The following is a 20,000-nucleotide window of genomic DNA, read 5'->3' as shown; positions in this document are numbered from 1 at the left end:
CACCGTCACCTTACAAACCTCACATGGGGACGAGTTCACACAGAGCAAACGTCTGTAATCAATAATAAAGAGCTGTAATTGTTTTAACAGCCAAATTCCTCCTGACACCTTCTGATGATCAATCGTTTCATTCAGATTGTTGTTTTACTTTGGAAGATGATGTCAGTTCCTGTGGTAACGATCATCTAACTAAGTCCTGAGTCCACCACTAAAGTCAGATCAGCACCAGAAGGTGACTGGTTCTTCAACAAAGAAGAAGATGAAGCTGAGAACAAACAAGCTTCACTTGAACTAATCTGACTCCTGCACAACCAGCAGCTCTCAGATTAAACTTTACTGGGATTAAAGCTTTTATCCTTCACACAAAAGGAGAGCTAGACACACACACATACACGCACACACGCACGCACACACACACGCACACACACGCACACACGCACACACGCACGCACACACACACACAGCAGAATAGTACTGGACATGCTGTGCAGCAACGTCTGTGTCCAGCAGAGGGCAGACTGGGAATTCAGTGAGAGGACTCAAAAAAGTGTGTGTGTGTGTGTGTGTGTGTGTGTGTGTGTGTGTGTGTGTGTGTGTGTAAATCAACTTAAGTTAAGTAAAGAAATGATCTTTGATATCACCATAATAATAAAGAGAGAGATGTTTCATCAGGTTACTGATGGAGGCTGTAAGAGGTGACGCGGTCATAGAGGTCATATGTAGACAGATGTGTGTGTGATGTGGATCCTGGTGTGTTTGTGCCGCAGCACACTGGCATCTACCCGCTGGTGGCTAAGAGTATGAGACGCATCGCTGAGGGCAAAGACCCGGTGGACTGGCACATCCACACCTGCGGCATGGCCAACATGTTTGCCTACAACAGCCTCGGCTACGACGACCTGGACGAGCTGATGAAGGAGCCAAAGCCGCTCTTCTTCATCATGGAGCTGCTGATGGTGAGGAGGGGGAGGGACAGGAAGAACCACGTGAGCCGCACCATCACCGCCGTGCAATCCAAATGTTGCTAGAAACTCTATTTGTGTGTGTGTGTGTGTGTGTATGTGTGTGTGTGCGTGTGTGTGTGTGCGCGTGTGACAGGTGCGGCAGGCCAACGAGTACAACAGAGAATCCTGGGCTCTGAGCGACGCAGAGAGGCTGAAGGCGGTGCCTCTGCTGCACGGCCAGGGGAACAAACTCTACAAGCAGGGACGCCACCTAGAGGCCACGGAGAAGTACAAGGAGGCCATCATCTGCATCAAGAACGTCCAGAGCAAGGTGACTCTCAGCTTTACCCGTACTGTGTGTACATACATGAGGCGTGTCTGCCAGGTGGATGTATGATTTTGCGTTGCATCTCAGGAGAAAGCGTGGGAGGCTCCCTGGCTGCGGCTGGAGAAGATGGCAAACACCTTAACGCTCAACTACTGCCAGTGTCTGCTGCGCATGGAGGAGTTCTATGAGGTCATCGAGCACACCAGCGACATCATCAACCAACACCCAGGTTAGGCACCATCCCTGACCCCTGTGACCCTCATCATCATCATCATCATCACACAGTGTGTTCTCACTGTGTGTGTGTGTGTGTGTGTGTGTGTGTGTGTGTGTGTGTGTGTGTGTGTGTGTGTGTGTGTGTGTGTGTGTGTGTGTGTTGCCTCAGGCGCGGCGAAGGCCTTTTACATGCGGGGGAAGGCTCACATGGAGGTTTGGAACGAGGCTGAGGCCCGGCAGGACTTCAGCAGGGTGCTGGATCTGAACCCGGGCATGAAGAAGACAGTGAAGAAGGATCTGGCTGTGCTGAGCATGCGCATGGAAGAGAAGAACCAGGAGGACAAAGAGAAGTACAAAGGAATGTTCTGACCCACCTGTTGTGTTCTGACGCTGGACCGAGCTTCAGAGTTTCAGACGGCTGAGCGTTCTGTCATGTTCAGTCACTTCCTCTCTCCTTCATGCACTCTGTTCTTCCACAAGGTGGAGCTCCAAGCACACATATCCCACAGATCCACACGGCTCCTCAGAACCGCTGCAGCAGCTTCACATCTTCATCTTCATCAACCTGCCAGAAAACATTCAGCTTTATTTCAGTATTTTCTGTTGTTTAGACAAAATGTAAGTTCAACTTGGTCCACCTCAGCTTTAACTTAACTGAGCAGAGTTACTTAGTTAGTAAGAGTGTGTGAGCGCTTTAAGACAAGGAAAACAAAAACAGAATAGAAAGTGAATGCAAATGTTTTTTAAAGATGAATAATAAATAAAAAAACAGGATTAATTCTCTGTCGTTCTCTCTGCAGCTCAAACATCAACGTTTACATCAACAAATAAAAGCTGTGACTTCATTTGATTTCTCTGTGATTGAGCTGGGAGCAGAGCAGCAGTTTGTGTTTGAGCTCACACAGATCACATGTGTTAGGAGTAGAAACACAAACTGCACTGAAGCTTGGTGCAGACTGAGGCCTGAAACATGAGAGCTCCTGGTTTCAGGAAACGTCTGAAACACTTTGACGTTGGTACAGTAAACAACATTAGATTGATGACATCATCACACTGAGGAACCCCAGCTGTGATGCTAATGCTCCGATATGATGAAGAAGAAAATCAATACGAGCCGATCAAAGATCACATCTGCCGGATTCAACCCTCAGGGCTTCCTACAGCAGGCGAGCAGCGTCTGGAGCCGGAGCCACGTGTTGGGCCACCCACACTAACCTGCAGGTCCACACTTCACCTAAATGTCATAAATAAAAATATAGAAGCACTGAAGTTTAATTCTTCTGCTGAATCAAAAACAATAACAAAGGTTCACAGCTGGAAAGGAAACAGTAGTAGTGGGCGGGGCCTAGCAGAGGGGCAGACCAATCACCTGTCAGCTAGTATGACCCTGTGACCAAACAGACTCTGACCCCTGACCCCTGAGCTCAGGCTGCCTGACTCCAACATTAGTGCTGCTTGTTTCGCCTCGGGACCTGTGGGACGAGTCGCCGCCGACAACAACAACAACAGCAACAAGGGGCCACAGCAAAGTCTGCATAGCAGCACAATCCACCGCTGGCTGCCTCCCAGAAACCACTGGGGCTGATGTTGTGAGGGCGGGGGGGGGGGGGGGGGGGGGACTCCGCACCGCGCTACCCTGCTGCAACTTCAGCTGCATCAAGTTAGCAGTGAGAAAACAAACTCACACCGGAAATTACACCTTCAAAATAATCTGCATAAACATGAACTGTTGCGCAACACGGGGCCATTCCGCCTGCTGAGGAAAGCGCGCGCCTCCTCTTGCAAGCGCACGCACACACACACATACACACACAATCTCATCCAGGATCAAATATCAATCATATTGATCCCTGCAAGGTTCGCTGGCGTTAGTTGTGCTTTTATTTTGTAGGTCATTACAGGAAGCGATCTGTGTCAGTCTGGCTGACTTGACACAGGTCCCAAGTTAAATCGTGTGTGCGTGTGTGCGCGTGCATGTGTGCGTGTTGCAGCATCGTTGTGAAAAAGCCTGAGGCGCATCAGACCACAGAAGGAGGAGGAGAAAGTGTCTACATCTTCATCTTCATCCTGCGCTGTGAGCAGCAGAGCACCTCAGCCCGGTGACATGGAGCTCTGAGCCGCCTGCGGGTGTGTGATCTGAGCGCCTTTGGGGATGAAGGAGAGTGATCGAGGAGGAAGATGAGGATGAGGATGAGCGTGTACACAGGAAGCTCGCGGCTGTTTCTCTTTTTGATCTTTGACGTCTGAGCTCTCAAACCAACATCGCGTTTCCATTAATCTGATTTCCGGCTGATTAAATCAAAGTTACAGAGAAAAGGAGGAAGAACTGTTTGAGCCTGATGATGATGATGATGGACCCTCAGCGCGTGCTGATCTGAACCAACGAGAACCTTTCATTTTGTCCCAAGAGCTTGAGTGAGACTCCATCATGGCCATCAACACGGACGCAGAGTTTGAGAAGTCCGCTCTGGGGGAGGGCGGAGGAGGCGCGCAGCCTCAGGAGACCGAGAAACTCCTGGCGGTGACCACCGAGCCCGGGGCCCCCGGGGGTCCTGGGGGGCCCGGGGGGCTGAAGATGTCCACTTCTTTCACGGTCAACATGGGCACCGACAAGGGCCTAGAGGCGGACCAGAACGGCCACAGCCTCCCTCTGAGGTCCGGGTCTGCAGGCCAGCTGGCCGCCGCCGGCCACCTCTCCCCGTCCCGGGTCAGTCTGAGCCGATCCTCCACCGGGAACGCCGCCGTGCACGAGACCCCCAAACCCAAGGATTACCTCATCCTGGTCATCCTGTCCTGCTTCTGCCCCGTGTGGCCCGTCAGCATCGTCGCACTGGTCTTCTCCATTATGGTAAGTGTGTGTGTGTGTGTGTGTGTGTGTGTGTGTGTGTGTGTGTGTGTGTGTGTGTGTGTGTGTGCGTGCGTGCGTGCGTGCGTGCCTGCGTGCGTGTGAAAAAGCGTGTGTTGTGTGAGTGAGCGTGTGTTAGTGAGCATGCGTGCGTGCGCGTGTGTGCGTGCATGTGTATGTGAGCATACGTGTGCGCGCCTGTTAGCGTGTACGTGTGTGTGTGTGCGTGTGTGTGTGTGTGTGCGTGTGTCTTGGTAACAGAATGAGTGTAAAGCTTCTTTTCTTCAATCAATAAATTCATCACATTTAAAATCCTTCAGCAGAATATAAATTATTATTAACAGCAGGAATCTTTATTCATTTGATCTTTCCATGAATGAAGCTTTAATGCTTAATAATAATAATCATAATAATATTGTTGTTGTTTCTTCCAGTTGTTCATTTGTTTGATTACAAATTTATCTGCTTTTATGTTTGACAAAAACAAAAGAGATTAAATGATTAATAAATTACTTATTGCATAATAAAATTCAGTTACTTTAAAATGAAAGCCAGAGTAAAAACCAAAGAAGCTTTAACTCAAACAGAATGAATCAAAGTGAACGTTCAGCTGCATTTAGAGCCAACATGTCATCAATCACTAAACGGCCTTTAGCTTCCTCACGTCTGTGAAATGTGACAGAGTGCAGCTCACATTTATATTATTCCCATTATATTCATTATGAATCACTCTTCCTGTATTTACTCCATTAATGATTTGCACAAAAACAGAAAGAAACACTGATCAGAATCCATCAGAGGCATAAATACAAAAGGTTTTCAGTTTACAAAGAAACAAACGAGCAAAGCAAACAGCATGGTTATGTTCCTGGGTGAAGGATTTCAATCTGTTGATCCAAAGTGACACTAAGATTCATTCATCTTCATCAATATGAAGATTTAGACTGGAGGCACACGTTTGACTTCCCACCCAAACTAATCACCAAAGACACAACTGGACTCAGACATGTGGGACTCCAACCTGAAACCTTCACCCAAGGGCCAGGGCAGCGAGAGGGTGAGAGAGAGAGAGAAGGAGAGAAAGAGGGGGAGAGAAGGAGAGAAGGAGAGAGAGAGGGGAAGCGAGAGAGAAAGGGGGGTGAGAGAGGGGAGGAGACACAGAGCATCTGACAGAGCTCAGTGTAGAGAGGAGAGTAAAGGATGGAACGAGTGAAGGATGGAGAAAGTGGATCTGTCCATTAACTCAATAGAAGGCGAGAAGTGGATTTAGCTTCAGTTAGCAGCGATCAACTTCCTCTCTCTGTCCTGAGGGTATGGAAAAGGAAACGAGATACGAGCCCAGCAGAGAAGATCAAACATCTCTCCTACAAGGGCAGACGAAAGAGAGAAGAGAGAGAGAGAGAGAGAGAGAGAGAGAGAGAGAGAGAGAGACAGAGAGAGGACAGAGGGAGAGAGGGAGGGAGAAAGGGAGAGAGAGAGAGAGACAGAGACAGAGACAGAGACAGAGAGAGGAGAGAGGGAGAGAGAGAGAGGGAGAAAGGGAGAGAGAGAGAGAGAGGGAGAGAGAGAGAGAGAGAGAGAGGGAGACAGAGAGAGAGAGGGAGAGGTAAAGAGCAAGGAGAGAGAGAGAGGTAGAGAGACAGAAAGAGAGTGAGACAGAGAGAGGAACATGATCACGTCACAGTATCGTGTTTCTATTGTAGTTTGATGTGAAACTCTGGTGTATTTTTAAAAAGTCGACCTGATGAAGCTGGGAAGTCGTGATTGTGACGCAATCACCTCTGTTTCTATGACGATCACTGCTTATATACATGAGTGAAAAAGACTCAACGGGTCTCTGGTCAGAGGTTTCACTGTGTCTGCAGAATTAGATTGTTAATGACAACACACACACTCACACCACACACACACACTCACACACGCACACACACACTCACACACACACACACACACACATCTATCCAGTGGCAGCTTTTGTCGTCCATATTTCAAAAGCAAATCTGCTGAGTGTGCGTTCATGCTGCTGCAGTTAGGCCGTCCAGGCTCGCCACCCCCCTCCCCCCCCCCCCCCTCCTCCAATCCCCATAATTGACTGCACGTCTTGGCCACACACACACACACACACTCACTGGCAGAGCATCTGTCACCGGTCTGCAGCCGCCTGCAGCCAGCTGGAAGCTTCTCTGTGGTCCCGCTGCTGGACGCACAACAACACACAAAACGTCTGAGGGGAAACACGACGGCCGCACAGATTAACGACACGCTACAGGACATGGAGTCGCCTCACAGTTAGCATCCGTGTGCTGCGGCTCGTTTCTTAGCTACCAAACATCAAAACAAGGCTAAGTTTGCCATTTGTTACATTTCATGATGTCACATTCACACATTTAATAGTTCCAGATTTATTACTGCAGCTCCCCTGATAAACATGTATTATATGAGATGCTGACTGTTAGAACAAGCTCTTCAGAACAGGAAACAGAGAGCAACGCAAACAGCGTGTTGATCGGGTTTTGCTTTGATTGATCAATTTCAGTCGATGAGTAAAATCTCACACTTAAATATTCATGACCTCATTAGCGTGTCTGCTGTGATTGGCTGAGGCTGATAACATGCTTACCGCTGATTAAGGCTCAGTGAGTTTGGACTCAGTTTGGTTTGCAGTGATGCGTTTCCAGGTTTGTCTCACGTTTCAGCCTCAGTCCATGCTTTGAAATCTGTTCTAAACAAAGAACTTTCCCCCCTTTTGTTTGTTTCCTGCTCTGTTGACTCCCTGATTGTAGAGCAAACACACTCCTGGTTCTGGGCTGTGATCGGCCCAGGCCTCCTCCTGATTGGCTCAGACTGGTTTCTCCTGTTTACCTTCACCTGTGCTGAATAATGTGAGGCTAGCTGCTTCTGCTCCAGTGTGTTTGTCCTGGAGAACAAAAGGACTCTGATGGGAAATAGTTTGTTTATGTCAACCTACAATGTTTCTAGAAGTATGAAGCAGAACTCAGTATTGTGTAACTTAGCCTGAGTTACTGTCTGAGACGTAAACGCACAGTTGAAACCTACACACTGCATGAACCAAAGCAAGTGTGATGGTTGTTAGGTGGTTACTAAAGAACAGAGAGTCGCTTTGAAACATGCAGCCATGGTTATTCTGCTGCTCTGTGAATCTACACACACACACACACACACACACACACACACACGCTTCATGGCACCGTTGGCTCATTTGAAGTGTTACTGCATGAACATAATTCAAATTGATGAGGCAGCAGCAGGAAGGCGTGTGTGGAGCTGCAGCACACAGATTTGATCAGCTGAGGCTAAGTGGCTTGCATCGTTAATGCAGGTTTGTTTCGTAACAAGATTGAGTTTAAAAAGCCCTGTGAGTCTGTGAGCGCCACGCCGCTGGCTACGCTTAACCAGAGGGCTCAGAGCAAAAAAAGAACCAGAACGGACAAAGTGAAGCGTGTGGTGGTGCTCTAGAACATGTGATGGTAAATCTCACACACGTGTTCGTCTGTCAGGCTGCTGCTCTCCATTATTAATGACAAGAGAGAATGAATGCACTCACTGACCCCCCGCTCAAGTGTGTGTGTGTGTGTGTGTGTGTGAGAGAGGGAGGGAGAGGAACACAAACTGGCATAAAACACCCAAAACTTGATTTCTTTACATAAAATTACTGTTAATGCTTTGATGTCCATAATTTATGTGCCACTTTTCACAAACTAATGTTTATTACTGTGATTGATTTCTCCTGGTTGGAGCAAAGTCCCTTACTCTGTGTGTGTGTGTGTGTGTGTGTGTCGTCAGAAAAGACAGAAATGTGCACTGTGTACATTCTTACACACACACAAGACGTTATTTTGTCTTATTGTACCTCACCTGTGGAATAATGTGTCAATAATGTCCAAACTATAACTGCTGCTTACAGAGGAAGAATTCTCTCACACTCCTCTTCACCAAACAGCAGTGGTTTGGTGAAGAGGAGTGTGCGTGAACGTAAGGGAGAACTTGAAGAGGTGAAGAGGAGAATTACTGCAAAAGTTCCTAACCAAAGATTTTGATGAAACCTGATGCGAAGGAGAAAGAATCCTGTTCCTGTAAAAGACCTCAGTCAGAGCTCCTCTGACTGATTATGAAGGATCAACAGCACTGATTGATCATAAAAATGGACTATAATTAATTGATTTTTTTTTTTTACATTTAACAAATAAAATCAAACACTGAGATCTTAGTTTGGTGTGTTTAACAATACAGTGAAGGTTTAAACATGTATTTATCAAATAATCCCCTGAATAATCATGACAGACCAATGACTGACTGACTGATCCTTATTGATGAGGAATCGCAGGTTTGGCAGGCAAATATTTAAATACTTTGTCAAAACATCGTACATATTTTATACCGTCGAATCTGCGTGAGCTCCCGTTGGTGAAAGCGAACGTTCTCCCCTCAGTCACGCTGCAGTGTGAAGCTGTGGAGGGAATCGATCTGGAATCACAGAGAAACGCTGAGTCAGCAACTTCAATCAATGCCAGACGCCTCCACACGGCAAGATTAAGACAAAGGATCTATCTGTGATTCATTTCAAAGATGTGAGTGTGAGTGTGAGTGTGAGTGTGTGTGTGTGTGTGTGTGTGTGACCCCCCTGACTTAGCTGATTAACTTTCTATTGATTTGCACGAAAAGTGAGGATGGTGTTTGTTTTCTGAATGAGGGTTTTTCTCTGTTTAAATTAAAGCGCACACGCACACGTACACACACCCTCCTCTGTGCAGATGTGCAGCAGACATTAAGTGGTTCAGGTTCAGTGTTCAGGTGATGTACGGGCGCTTCACGCTGCACCTCCTCAATCCTTCATCGCTCCCAAACTGCTGACCTGAGACGCCGTGTCACACACACATTCCTCTGCAGGGACCGCACGGCGACCGGCAGCTCGCCCTCGTTACTGAAGCATCTGTGTCGCTCGTGTTAAAGCTCCCAATAAAGATTTACTTACTTACTTGAAACTACTACTTAAACCCTTTTGGAGGTCAGAGGTCATTCATGTCTCTGCTCTGTTTGTCTCTACAGTCCAGAAACAGCCTGCAGTCGGGGGACATGGACGGCGCCCAGAGGCTGGGTCGTCTGGCTCGTCTGCTCAGCATCGCCTCCATCATCCTGGGCATCGTCATCATCATCGTCTACGTCTCCGTCTCTGTGACAGGTAAGGGACACTTCACCACACACACACACATAGAAGAAATGCAGTATGAGTGCTTTGAGTGACGTGGACGCTGGTGTGGAGACGCTTTGCTGTCATCGTCATGGCAGCGATTCATGAGACACAGACATGTTTCATTAGATGAGCTCATGAAGCAGGGAGACGCCACATTCCGTCCTTCATCCATGGGTCACTGTGGAAGTTATAGATAAAGGATACGGCTGAAGATACGGAACAAATCTGATTGGTTCATCTGTGAGGGTTTTGTACCTGTTAGAGACACGCAATCCTGAAAACTGTGTGTTGATGTGTGTGAAGCTTTGTAAAGGAGCTTCAGTCATCATGATGCAGATTTACTGTTGGTGACCCCTACGTGTTCCATTAATGTTCATTTAACACAGAGAACATAAGAGCACAGGGACACCATCCTCTTCTTTTCATATCAGAGGGAGATTGCGACATCCATGCCCACACACACACACACACACACTCTTTAACAACAAGTGTTCAACGATGAAGAATACTGCATTACCATTACAGTGTGATATACGACACCACGAGCACGGGATCTGTGTTCTTTTATGTCCCGACTCAGCACATTTCAGAGCTCTCTGTGTGTGTGTGTGTGTGTGTGTGTGTGTGTGGATTGATTTAGCACTGCAGTGGCTGTCGTGGGCTGACTGCAGCACAGACAGCAGAGAGTCTGAAGGTTCATCTCAGCCGAGCCAAACCTTCTAGTCTGTGAAGCCAAAGAGTCTTTGACGTAAACAGAGTGTAGATTGAACTCACCTGTAAACGTACACACTGCTTAGCTGCAGGACATGTCTCTGTTCATGCCCCAGGTTCCTTCAGTCAGAAGCTAATAACTTATATGTTTTCCATCTCCACCTTAGAAAACTTTGTGATTTTTATTCCATTTACGTCCAAATTTGCTATGTATTATATGAGATGCTGACTGCCAGAATGCGCTCAGTAGAACAACAGATTCCCGGCTTTACAGGTCAGAAGGTCACACGTTAACGCGAGCTGACAGCTGAGGGACGTGAGTTTGAGCCCGGAAGCATGAATGTGATGATGACTCTGATGACCTGTGACCTCTGTGTGTTACAGTGAGAAAGTGACCCGGGACGCCGCGGGACAAGAGAGAGAGCCGCCAGCGCCAAACCACGGATGCAAAAGAGAAAAGTCCATTCCAAAAAAAATAAGAGAATCCCTTAACCCTTACCTGTACTCACGCCAGAACGCAAAGAAACTATAAAGAATACGAACGCAACAGAACCTCCAGAGCTGCATGCATTAGAATACAGTAACATTCGCTTTACCTAACTAAAGGAAACCCCCAAGACTGTTCAGGAAGGAGAAAAGACAGAGTTGTACGCGGGACACGGACGTGTATCGGACTAAGACGCCACAATGGAGGCGGAGAGACGGAGCGATGGAGCTTTTCTACGTTGAGGAAACGGACTCAGAGTTTGGACTTTGGACCTGGAACAGCTGCGTATAATCCTCATGTATTCTTCACTGAACCCTCCTCCTGCATTGAACATATACAGCTATGAGTATAGATTTGAGATAACAGCATTATGGATCCATGTAGAAACCATTTTCTAACACATTTGTATGCCAAGTGGTGCTGGGTTTGGTAACAGCTGCTTGGAGATTCTGGGCTTTGTGAGAGCGGGCAGGGGACAACGTTGTTTTGTTTACCATGATGTTTTCTGGGGGATTTAAAAAAAAAACGAAACAAACTGGAGACCAATGCATGCCTGAATGTAGCAAACCGAGCGTCGGAAAACGGAACCCTGACCCGTCCCAGATTTGGGGAGCCACGCCTTATTTTGCCGGCCACGCACACGCCGGCTCCTCCAGCCATCTTTACATTCCTCCCTCTTCGTTGTTAATCACTGGACTCCATTAGACGCGCCACTGCTCCACTTTGCCCCAAACATTACTTACATCCCGATACTTTGCTGTGAGGGACAAAGAGGAAGCAAGCACAGTTTCACCCCCCCACCCCACCCACGCCCAAAGTATTTACTAAAGCAATTTTCCAGATTGTACTTAATGTGTTACGATGTCAGCGACCGCGTTCAGATGTTTGGATGTGCGACGTTCACGGTGCCTACAGAAGCGCGACCCGGATGTCTGACCTACATGTTCCTGCACCACGTGCCACCGCTGCAGGTGGCGCTGTTGTTGTTGCTCTGGGTGGTTAGTCTGCGGTGGGTCAGTAGCTTTAGTAAATAGTTTTGGGAGCACAAATCGTCCTCTTTCTTCCCACGACACCAAACTCTTCTGCCTGAAATACTTTGACTGTTAAACGCCTTCGTTCCACTGAATGTTTTTCCACTCCTTGTATTGGTATGCAATGTATTTATATGGGACTATAGATCTATATATATATAAATATATATGTATATGTATGTATGTGTGTGTGTATGTATGCAGTATGTACGCATGCAGACGGCCTCACACACGGCTGCCATCCTTTGTAACGACGAAGCAAAGATCTCCATGTTGCTGTCAGTTTGAATTTAAAGCCGTTTTCTTTACATTCCAAACATGTCGGTGTGACTGTACAGCTTTGAATGGGGAATTACGTTTTACGTCAAACGTCAATAGCGATCCAATATTCCAGCTGATTCGTTTGGGTCTCAAATATAATTGACGTCCGATGACAAAAATGATTTGACAAACATTGGAACGTTCTAATTGGCTCGTCAGTGAGACGATCGATCGCCGGCTTTGGCTTTAAGCACTTGTCTGTTCATTTCCACGTTTACAGTTTTACTTTTCTAGCTCAATTTGTTTGTTTTTTGTAAATCTGAAAGCAGCAAAATCCAAAGATACGGCAGACATGATCACCAAACGCTGGATTATCGCCATGGTTACTGCAGCAAAGGGCCTGAATGAGTTTGAATGCCGTCATTAAAACAGAACAAAGCTTCGTTTCCCGCCCTCGTCACATGGATTTGTATGTTCTCACTCTGTATGGCACAGGTTTTCATTTCTGCATGACTGGAATAAATGTTACCTCGCATGGTCCAACGCTTCCTGCTGAGTCGTGTTTGACTTTGTTTCTCTACGTGACTGCAGACTGAGACGCATAGAATCACTTGTGCGTGATGCAGCGCCACCTGGAGGTGAGTGGAGGATGACACGGTTCAGTTTGGGACCTCGGGCCTCTTCAGTCAGCTTGGCTCCTGATTGGCTGTCTGTCTTTCTCACCACACACACACACACACACACACTCACACACACATCACCTACATGCAGAGAGCGAAGAAACGCAACAAATACTCTTTATATATATTCACATTATTAGGGTTTTGGAGTTGAACTTACAACTAATAATGAGATGTAAACAAGTGTGTGTGCACCTCCATAACGTTCTCAGCTACTTCACGTTATGGAGCACACGCGTGTCTTCACCCAGTCCGCTTCCTGAGGCACACACACACACACACACACTCGGTTGCTGTGGGTCCAAATCGTGTTTCTTGAAAAATAAAAAGTTCAAAGTCCGGAGTATCTCACAGCGTGACACACATTTTGTACATAATCAATATGAATAATTTATTAATACACACTTTACAGCCCATGATGAATGATCCATCCCTCCACTTCACTTTAAAAGATTGTTTAAACTAAATCTTTCCACCTGTGAATCAAAACAATAAAGAAGATGAATCACCGTCTCTTCACGACGTCGGGATCCTTCTTTAAAATTTAAGTTCATTTATACTTTTGGTCTCTGTGTCCTTGTTCGCAGAACCTCCGGCCCCTCCATGTCTCTCTCTCTCTCTCTCTCTCTCTCTCTCTCTCTGCTACATACACGTTCACCGTTTGGCGTCGGCTGAAACTGTTCCCGCCCTAGAAGCCGTGGTCTGCCTGAATGTCTTTCTGCCCGCCGGCCTGTGGGGTCCTCCCATCACTGAGCTCAGTCTCCTGGAGGCCCCCCGGCGCTACCAGGGGCAGAATGTTGCGGCCCCTGTTCAAAAGATTTGGCCCCGCCCCCTCTCTCAGTGGAATGCGTAGAGCAGCAGCAGGATGGTGCAGACGCCGATGACTCCGCCCAGGATGAGAGAGTCCCGCCTCTTCCTCAGGTTGACTCTCTGGATGAGATTGTTGATGGCTGGGAAACGATCTGAGAGAGGAGAGAGTCAAGGAAGGTCTACGGATCCAACAGAACAACAGAACAACAACAGAATCCCTGAGTCATCGTTAAAGACTTCACTTTAACACTTCCACCCCTGAAGGATACTGGCCAGCGTGTTGACCCGGCTCTGTATGGACTTCAGCACGCCTCTCTGGGAGGTCATGTTCTCCTTGGTCGCCATGGCAATACTACAGAGAAAGCGAGAGGAAGATTTGGGTTAAAATGCGGGGCTTAAACGTTTCCCCAGGTGGAGCTCAACCTGACTCTGCACATGTTTGACTCTTCCTCTCCTGTTTGCTGTGAAGATGAAGGTGGATTTGACCTGAAGACGTCTGGAAAACGTGCAAATGCGCAAAAGCAGGGGAATGGGGAATGAAAATGTGGAGTTTAACTGTGATGAAGACCGTTTAGGTCACAAACATTAAATGCAGAACTGGAAGGTTTTGGTCCAAAGCAAACAAACTACAGATGCAAACAAACACAGAGAAGGGAACACAGAGAGGCAGCGAGCCACAAACCCAGCCACAGTGGGGTGAGACACAAGCTGGTCCCATCACATCCTCCTGTGAGTGTGTGTGTGTGTGTGTGTGTGTGTGTGTGTGTGTGTGTGTGTGTGTGTGTGTGTGTGTGTGTGTGTGTGTAGGGGGGGGGAGGTATAGAGTTGCTCTGACACTGGACTCTCCTGGGCCTCAGCATCTTTAAGGGCGTGAAAGTGCAGCCGGGCATTTGGCAGGAAAACCTTCACCCCGTGTTCCCTCTTCTTGCAGCATCTGTTACCGTGGTGATCGATGGGTTTCACCTGAGAGTCCTTCACCTCCTCAGACGCTCACACAACTTCTACCCACAACTGTTTGCTACATTGGACCAAAGACGTCTAAAATGAAGCGTTCAGACATTTTATACGAGTCGTCGTACTCCTGGACGACATATCAGTTACCTGGCGTGTGTATTATATGAGATGCTGACTGACAGAGCGACCACAATAGAACAAGAACAACGCAGACGGTGGAAAAGCGCTGATTATTCCTTCTGACCTTAAAATCTGACCTCAAACAGACAATTACTCAACAAAAAGTTAGATCCATTGATTACAAAGTAGAGTTCAGGTGTCGACTCAGCGTATAACTTTAATGATCGAGTGCAGTTCAGCACAGAGTTGATTGGTAAAAGTGTTTGTGCAGCATAAGCATGGTGACAGTGAGCAGGGAGAGCAGGGAGAGCAGGGAGAGCAGGGAGAGCCGGGGGAGAAACTCCTCCTGGCCCCTGGACCCACAGGAGGCACGTCAAAACAAGACAAATGAGATGTTGTTTACATGTAGTATGTGTGTGTGTGTGTGTGTGTGTGTGTGTGTGTGTGTGTGTGTGTGTGTGTGTGTGTGTGTGTGTGTGTGTGTGTGTGTGTGTGTGTGTGTGTGATGCATGGCGCTGCCTGCAGGTGAGGTCTGCAGGGTGGTTCTAGTCTGTAGTGGATCAGGTTCTCCTCCATCAGGCCAAACACTGTGCTGACTGAACTTTGATGTTCTGTACGAGAAGATTTCTAGTTCTAACTGAGGGAACCTTGCTGTGTTTTCATAGATGAATGTACATGAAGACACATTCAGAAGGTCTCACCTGATTGTGTCGTCCATCAGTCGATCAGAGCTGCAGACAAGGGGGGGGAGAGAGAGAGAGAGAGAGAGACAGGTTAGTTGTTGACATGAGGCAGAGTAATAAACCTGACCTGGGGACGTTCATCCATCTGGATCAGTGTTGGATTGGCAGAGATCAATCCAGAGCTAAAGAGAGCAGAACTCTGATCTCTTCACCTGGAGGCACTGAGCAGAGTTTAGCTTTACCTTCATTTCCTGTTTCTCTCTCCACGTCAGCGCACAACCAACAAAGAGAGGCAGTACAGTGGAAGCTCACACTGCATCTGAACTGCAAGAACTAAAACCCACTGTGTTTCCTCGCTCAGTACAAACACACTCTGGAAACTCTACACTGCACCTGAGAACCACTTTGTGGGCTTTGGCCTCGTTTAGGCACCAGCCTGCACTGACACACACACACACACACACACACACACCGTTAATGACAGGAAAAACTGATGAAACAAACCCTCTGGATCGCTCTCACCTAGAGGCAGCCTGAGCCCCAGAGAGAGAGAGAGAGAGAGAGGGAGACAGACAGACAGACAGACAGACAGACAGACAGACACACACAAACACACACACAGGGAGTTTGGCCTCAGGACTGTTTATCATCATAACAAACGCTTTTTAAGGCCGTTTGAACACACAGACAGACGCATGTCCGTCCTGTGCTGCCATCACACTCTACACACACACATTCATACACACACATAACCTCTCGACTGGATGAGGATGAGGACCTGGATCTGCTCCGGGTGCTGAGCAGACTCAGTTCATCTCTTTTACACAGCAGAGATATTTACTCACCCTACAAACTGCAAATGACTGTAGGGCCCATAAATGTTTGCGTGGCCTCCGTTCTTCCTTTATCGGGGATTTATGAGCCCTGGTGACATAAATCAGCCCGTTTGACTGAAGCCTCGCTAAATCAGGCTCAGCTGCTGCCGTTTGACCGCTAAAGCCAGGAGAGTCAAACTGCACATTACTGCAGCCCCGGTCCTCATAGCTCCTGTTCTACTGAGCTCATCGTGCCAGTCAGCATCTCATATAATACCTGCACAATAAAGATTGTTCAGGACTTGTTGACTTAGCCGCAAAAACTGAGACTGAAACTATAACAACGGGTTTTTCTTTCTAGTTATTGTCCTTCGATGCAAAGAACCTGGAAGTCCACTAATTCTCCTGTTTTTCTAGCAGTGATTCTCTTTCTTCTCCTTGCGTTGTTCAGCGGGCTGTAAGGAGCAGCTCCTCATCTTTAATCCCTCTGTAAACCCACAGAGGCAGATGGATGAAGGTAAAGGTCGGCTCACGTCTCTTTGTCTTACCAACGTGTCAACATGAGGGGAAACAAACGCTTGCAGGAGGTTTTGGCAAGTAGGCAAGTGTGTAACAGCTTTCACTCAGCAGATGTTGGGTGGTCCTCATCAGAGGTTCACGGGTCAGAGGAACCAAAATGAGGCGTTTGAAGAGGCAGAGAGACGTGTGAATCAAGTGAATATAGGCAGAACAACAAAGCTAAAGGCTCCGGATCAAATCAGACTCTGTGGCTGTGGGATGATTTCTCGCAGGACAAACCATTTCCTGGGTTACATATTGATCAGAGCGAGTCAGGATTTTGTCCTCCTGATGACCTGGAAGGATCCTTGGATTTCCTCTGATAGTGGAACAAATGGAGCCGTCCTTGAGTCGTCACAGAGGCTGATGTGACCTCAGATAAGCAAGATGGCTCATTTTCATTGCAGTAGTCAGGGAGAGAAATCTATTATTTTCTACTGTCTGAACAGAAGCAAACAGCCTGAGTAAGAATGTGATTATAGGGATGTGGACATGACCGACAGAGCTGTGAAAAGATGGAGGCAGAACGATGACGGTGGACAGAAGAACGAGTGAAAGAGGAGAGAGACCCTATAGCTGTCTGTCTCTCCTTATAAATCATGACGTGAGGAGTAAAGAGGAGGGGGAGGGGGGGGGGGGGGGTTGATTAATGGAGTTTAGATGTGCGTGGATGAGATGGGGGGGAAGACTTATGCGTTGCTCCTCTATCAGGCCGCGGCTGAATGCAGCTGAGGTTTGTGATGTCGCTGTGGTTTCAGCCCTGAGTGGGTTTCTTCCCTTTCCCACTTCTAAAGTGTTTTGCTGCAGTCATTAGGTTGCTCGTTAGCTTCCAGCTAATTGCCTCTGCTAGTGCTATGAATCATCTCATCCTGCCCACATAACCCCCCTCTCCATTCACACACACACACACACATCCTCCTCCCGCCTCAGCTTACAGAATCTGAACAATGCCTTTGCTAGGAAACACTGCAGCTATCAGGAAACTAACCACACAAATACAAGAAGAAGAAGAAGTACAGATATCAGGTTGTACTAAGTGTGTCCAATCATAGCACAGCTCATGTTTTAAAGTAGTTAAGCTGTAACCAAGCTACACTACAGAGGTTAGCTACACTATGAAGTCCACCCAAACCCTTTAGACTGCACTCAGGGTCAGACTGAGCCCACAGTGCTGCAACATTGTTCGTTCTCCAACTTTGAGATAGAAATCTATGAGACATCCAAAGGGTTTGAGAAGGAGAGGTTAAAGGTCTGAAAAAAAGCACCTGGGCTTCACAGGAAGTCCTCATAAGTGTGACCGCTACCATTAGAGCTTCTCCGGCGTGGAGTCTTAATGGACCCACCCTTCCTCTGGTTTATTCATGAACGCCGACCTTTATGGCACACGGAGATGGAAAAACACATCAAGAGACGGAGAGAACAGGAAGACTGTGACTGACCAGTCCAGAGAGGAGAAGACGTTCGGACGAAGGCCTCTGCTGGGATCAATGATCAATAACTGATTAAAGACCAGAGGTCAGACTGAAGGTCCGACAACGTCTTTCAGCCTCTCAACTCTCAATCAATCAATTCCCTGAGTGTTGGCTTATTGTGTTTATAGATACACAACACAAATCAAATCTCATTGTTTAAGCTTCCACGTCAAGTCGTCTAGTTTTGTTTCCGTTACGCATTTTTCCCAATTCCCAACTTCAAATAGCACAAAACGCAAGTCAGCGGAAACCTCAGGATCCGACCCCAGCGTGAGGCCGATGACGTTACATGCACTCTGTCTTCACTGGGTGTGTGAGCGCCGTCTTCCAGGAGAACTTAGACTGTTTGGACTCTGGTCGGTAACGCGTTTTAGCCGCTTTTGTCTTCCCGTTTCATGGCGCTAATAGAATCAATCAAGCGTAACTGGATGCTCCCATCAACCCCACTGGTCTGGGGAAGCCCTGGAAGATGGGTTGTGGTTTAATGAGATTATCTCATCATGCAGATCTTGAGTGGTTGCACTCCTCGGCTGCGGCGTGTCGGAGTAACAGAGCATCCTGTTCTCATTTCTTTATCGTTTAAACCGAGCGAGCGAGCAGAAACGCGATTAGGAGACGTTCTTCCTCTGCGTAACCCAAGTGTTCTGTTCCGTCAGAACCAAACCTTTTGTGGATAGAAACACCTGCTTCTGCAACCTTGATCAATAAAAACATTACACTAACTCAGCAGTGAGGTCGTGTTTAAATGATTCTATTACACGCCAATTAAGGCAGCAAGTCCATTATTCAGCGGACGCATAGAGGCCATGATCACATTGGAATCTGATTACATCGATGTAAACTAAACCCAGGCTCACACTACAAGACAAACGTGTACATTTAAAGTTCTATTAGAGTCTTCTGGTTATTCTGCAGGAGATCATTTTCCTCAAGTTTCAGGTCTGAACTCTGTGTTTGTTCCTCTGTAGGTTTGTTCTTCTCTTCAGGTCTGCAGGTCTTTGACTCCATGAGGGTCCATCAGAGACCTGCAGACCTGAAGAGAAGCACACACACGTCTACACAATGACACAACTTACAGACACACAGAGTGAGTTTGGACATTTATTTTAGCTGAAACCTCTCACCTCCCCTCACCTCTCAGACAAAAACAAAGGCCTCATGTAAGGAAGGTGTGGAACCAAACCCTTCTGTCACAGGATACTCTGAGTATCCTGATCCTGATCCTGATCCTGGAGTCAGCAGGCTGCAAAGTGATGACTGTGACAAAGCTGAGGAGTTGAGTAATGTGTTTGTTATATTTAAACGCCGATCGATACGTCCCCACTACTAGGAGAGTAAGAACACACTTTAAATAACACCTTTAAACTTTAAAACCCAAACCTCCTTCGTTTGGAAGCATTTGCAGGAACGAGGAGTGGAGTTTGAACTCAAATCTCTGCTGCTTTATTTGTGCTGTTTGTGACCTGCTGACATCTAATTTACACACACACAGGGTGCCACACACACACACACACACACAGGGTGCCACACACACACACACACACACACACACACACACACACACACACACACACACACACACACACACACACACACACACACACACACACACACACACACACACACACACACACACACACACACACTTAACACACACACACAACTAGTTGACCTAAAGCTAGGCGGGCTCATATTTCTCTCTGCAGGTCATCAACCAGAGCAGTGAACATTTTCGCCTCCATGAGCGAGCCAGAGCGGCACTCAAACCCCGAGCGTCAGGATGCTGAGGTTTATGGCAGAAGTCCATAACTCTGCGTCTTCACTCTGAGCCGTTGAATGCGGCATAAAGGAACCGGCAGCTCCTTGTCTGTCC

General features: G+C 47.4%; 3 protein-coding genes across 3 annotated transcripts in view; 2 read left to right on the top strand and 1 right to left on the bottom strand.

The window, feature by feature from the left end:
* Window positions 1-2,193, top strand: part of aipl1 (aryl hydrocarbon receptor interacting protein-like 1) — a 3,461-nt gene extending 1,268 nt beyond the window's left edge. The window contains exons 3-6 of the mRNA XM_076171366.1: window positions 768-956; window positions 1,099-1,275; window positions 1,360-1,501; window positions 1,658-2,193. Coding sequence (XP_076027481.1) covers window positions 768-956; window positions 1,099-1,275; window positions 1,360-1,501; window positions 1,658-1,857 — 708 coding nt within the window. The 3' untranslated portion in view covers window positions 1,858-2,193. The remainder of the gene's footprint in view (window positions 1-767; window positions 957-1,098; window positions 1,276-1,359; window positions 1,502-1,657) is intronic.
* A 1,723-nt stretch (window positions 2,194-3,916) lies between these two features.
* On the top strand, window positions 3,917-11,244 carry trarg1a (trafficking regulator of GLUT4 (SLC2A4) 1a). The gene is made up of 3 exons (XM_076171354.1): window positions 3,917-4,336; window positions 9,401-9,533; window positions 10,641-11,244. The coding sequence occupies exons 1-3, from the start codon at window positions 3,917-3,919 to the stop codon at window positions 10,649-10,651; spliced, it is 564 nt and encodes a 187-aa protein (XP_076027469.1). The 3' UTR covers window positions 10,652-11,244.
* A 1,847-nt stretch (window positions 11,245-13,091) lies between these two features.
* The window catches only part of gosr1 (golgi SNAP receptor complex member 1), a 13,589-nt gene continuing 6,680 nt past the window's right edge, over window positions 13,092-20,000 (bottom strand). The window contains exons 7-9 of the mRNA XM_076171368.1: window positions 15,301-15,330; window positions 13,795-13,877; window positions 13,092-13,677 (exon numbers count right to left, since the gene is read on the bottom strand). Coding sequence (XP_076027483.1) covers window positions 13,553-13,677; window positions 13,795-13,877; window positions 15,301-15,330 — 238 coding nt within the window. The 3' untranslated portion in view covers window positions 13,092-13,552. The remainder of the gene's footprint in view (window positions 13,678-13,794; window positions 13,878-15,300; window positions 15,331-20,000) is intronic.

Source organism: Genypterus blacodes, unplaced genomic scaffold, assembly GCF_046128005.1.
Source record: "Genypterus blacodes isolate CSIRO-AG114 ecotype Tasmania unplaced genomic scaffold, CSIRO-AGI_Gbla_v1 ptg000247l_1, whole genome shotgun sequence".
Classification (NCBI taxonomy): Eukaryota; Metazoa; Chordata; class Actinopteri; order Ophidiiformes; family Ophidiidae; genus Genypterus; species Genypterus blacodes.
This window is presented reverse-complemented; position numbering and strand designations above follow the sequence as displayed.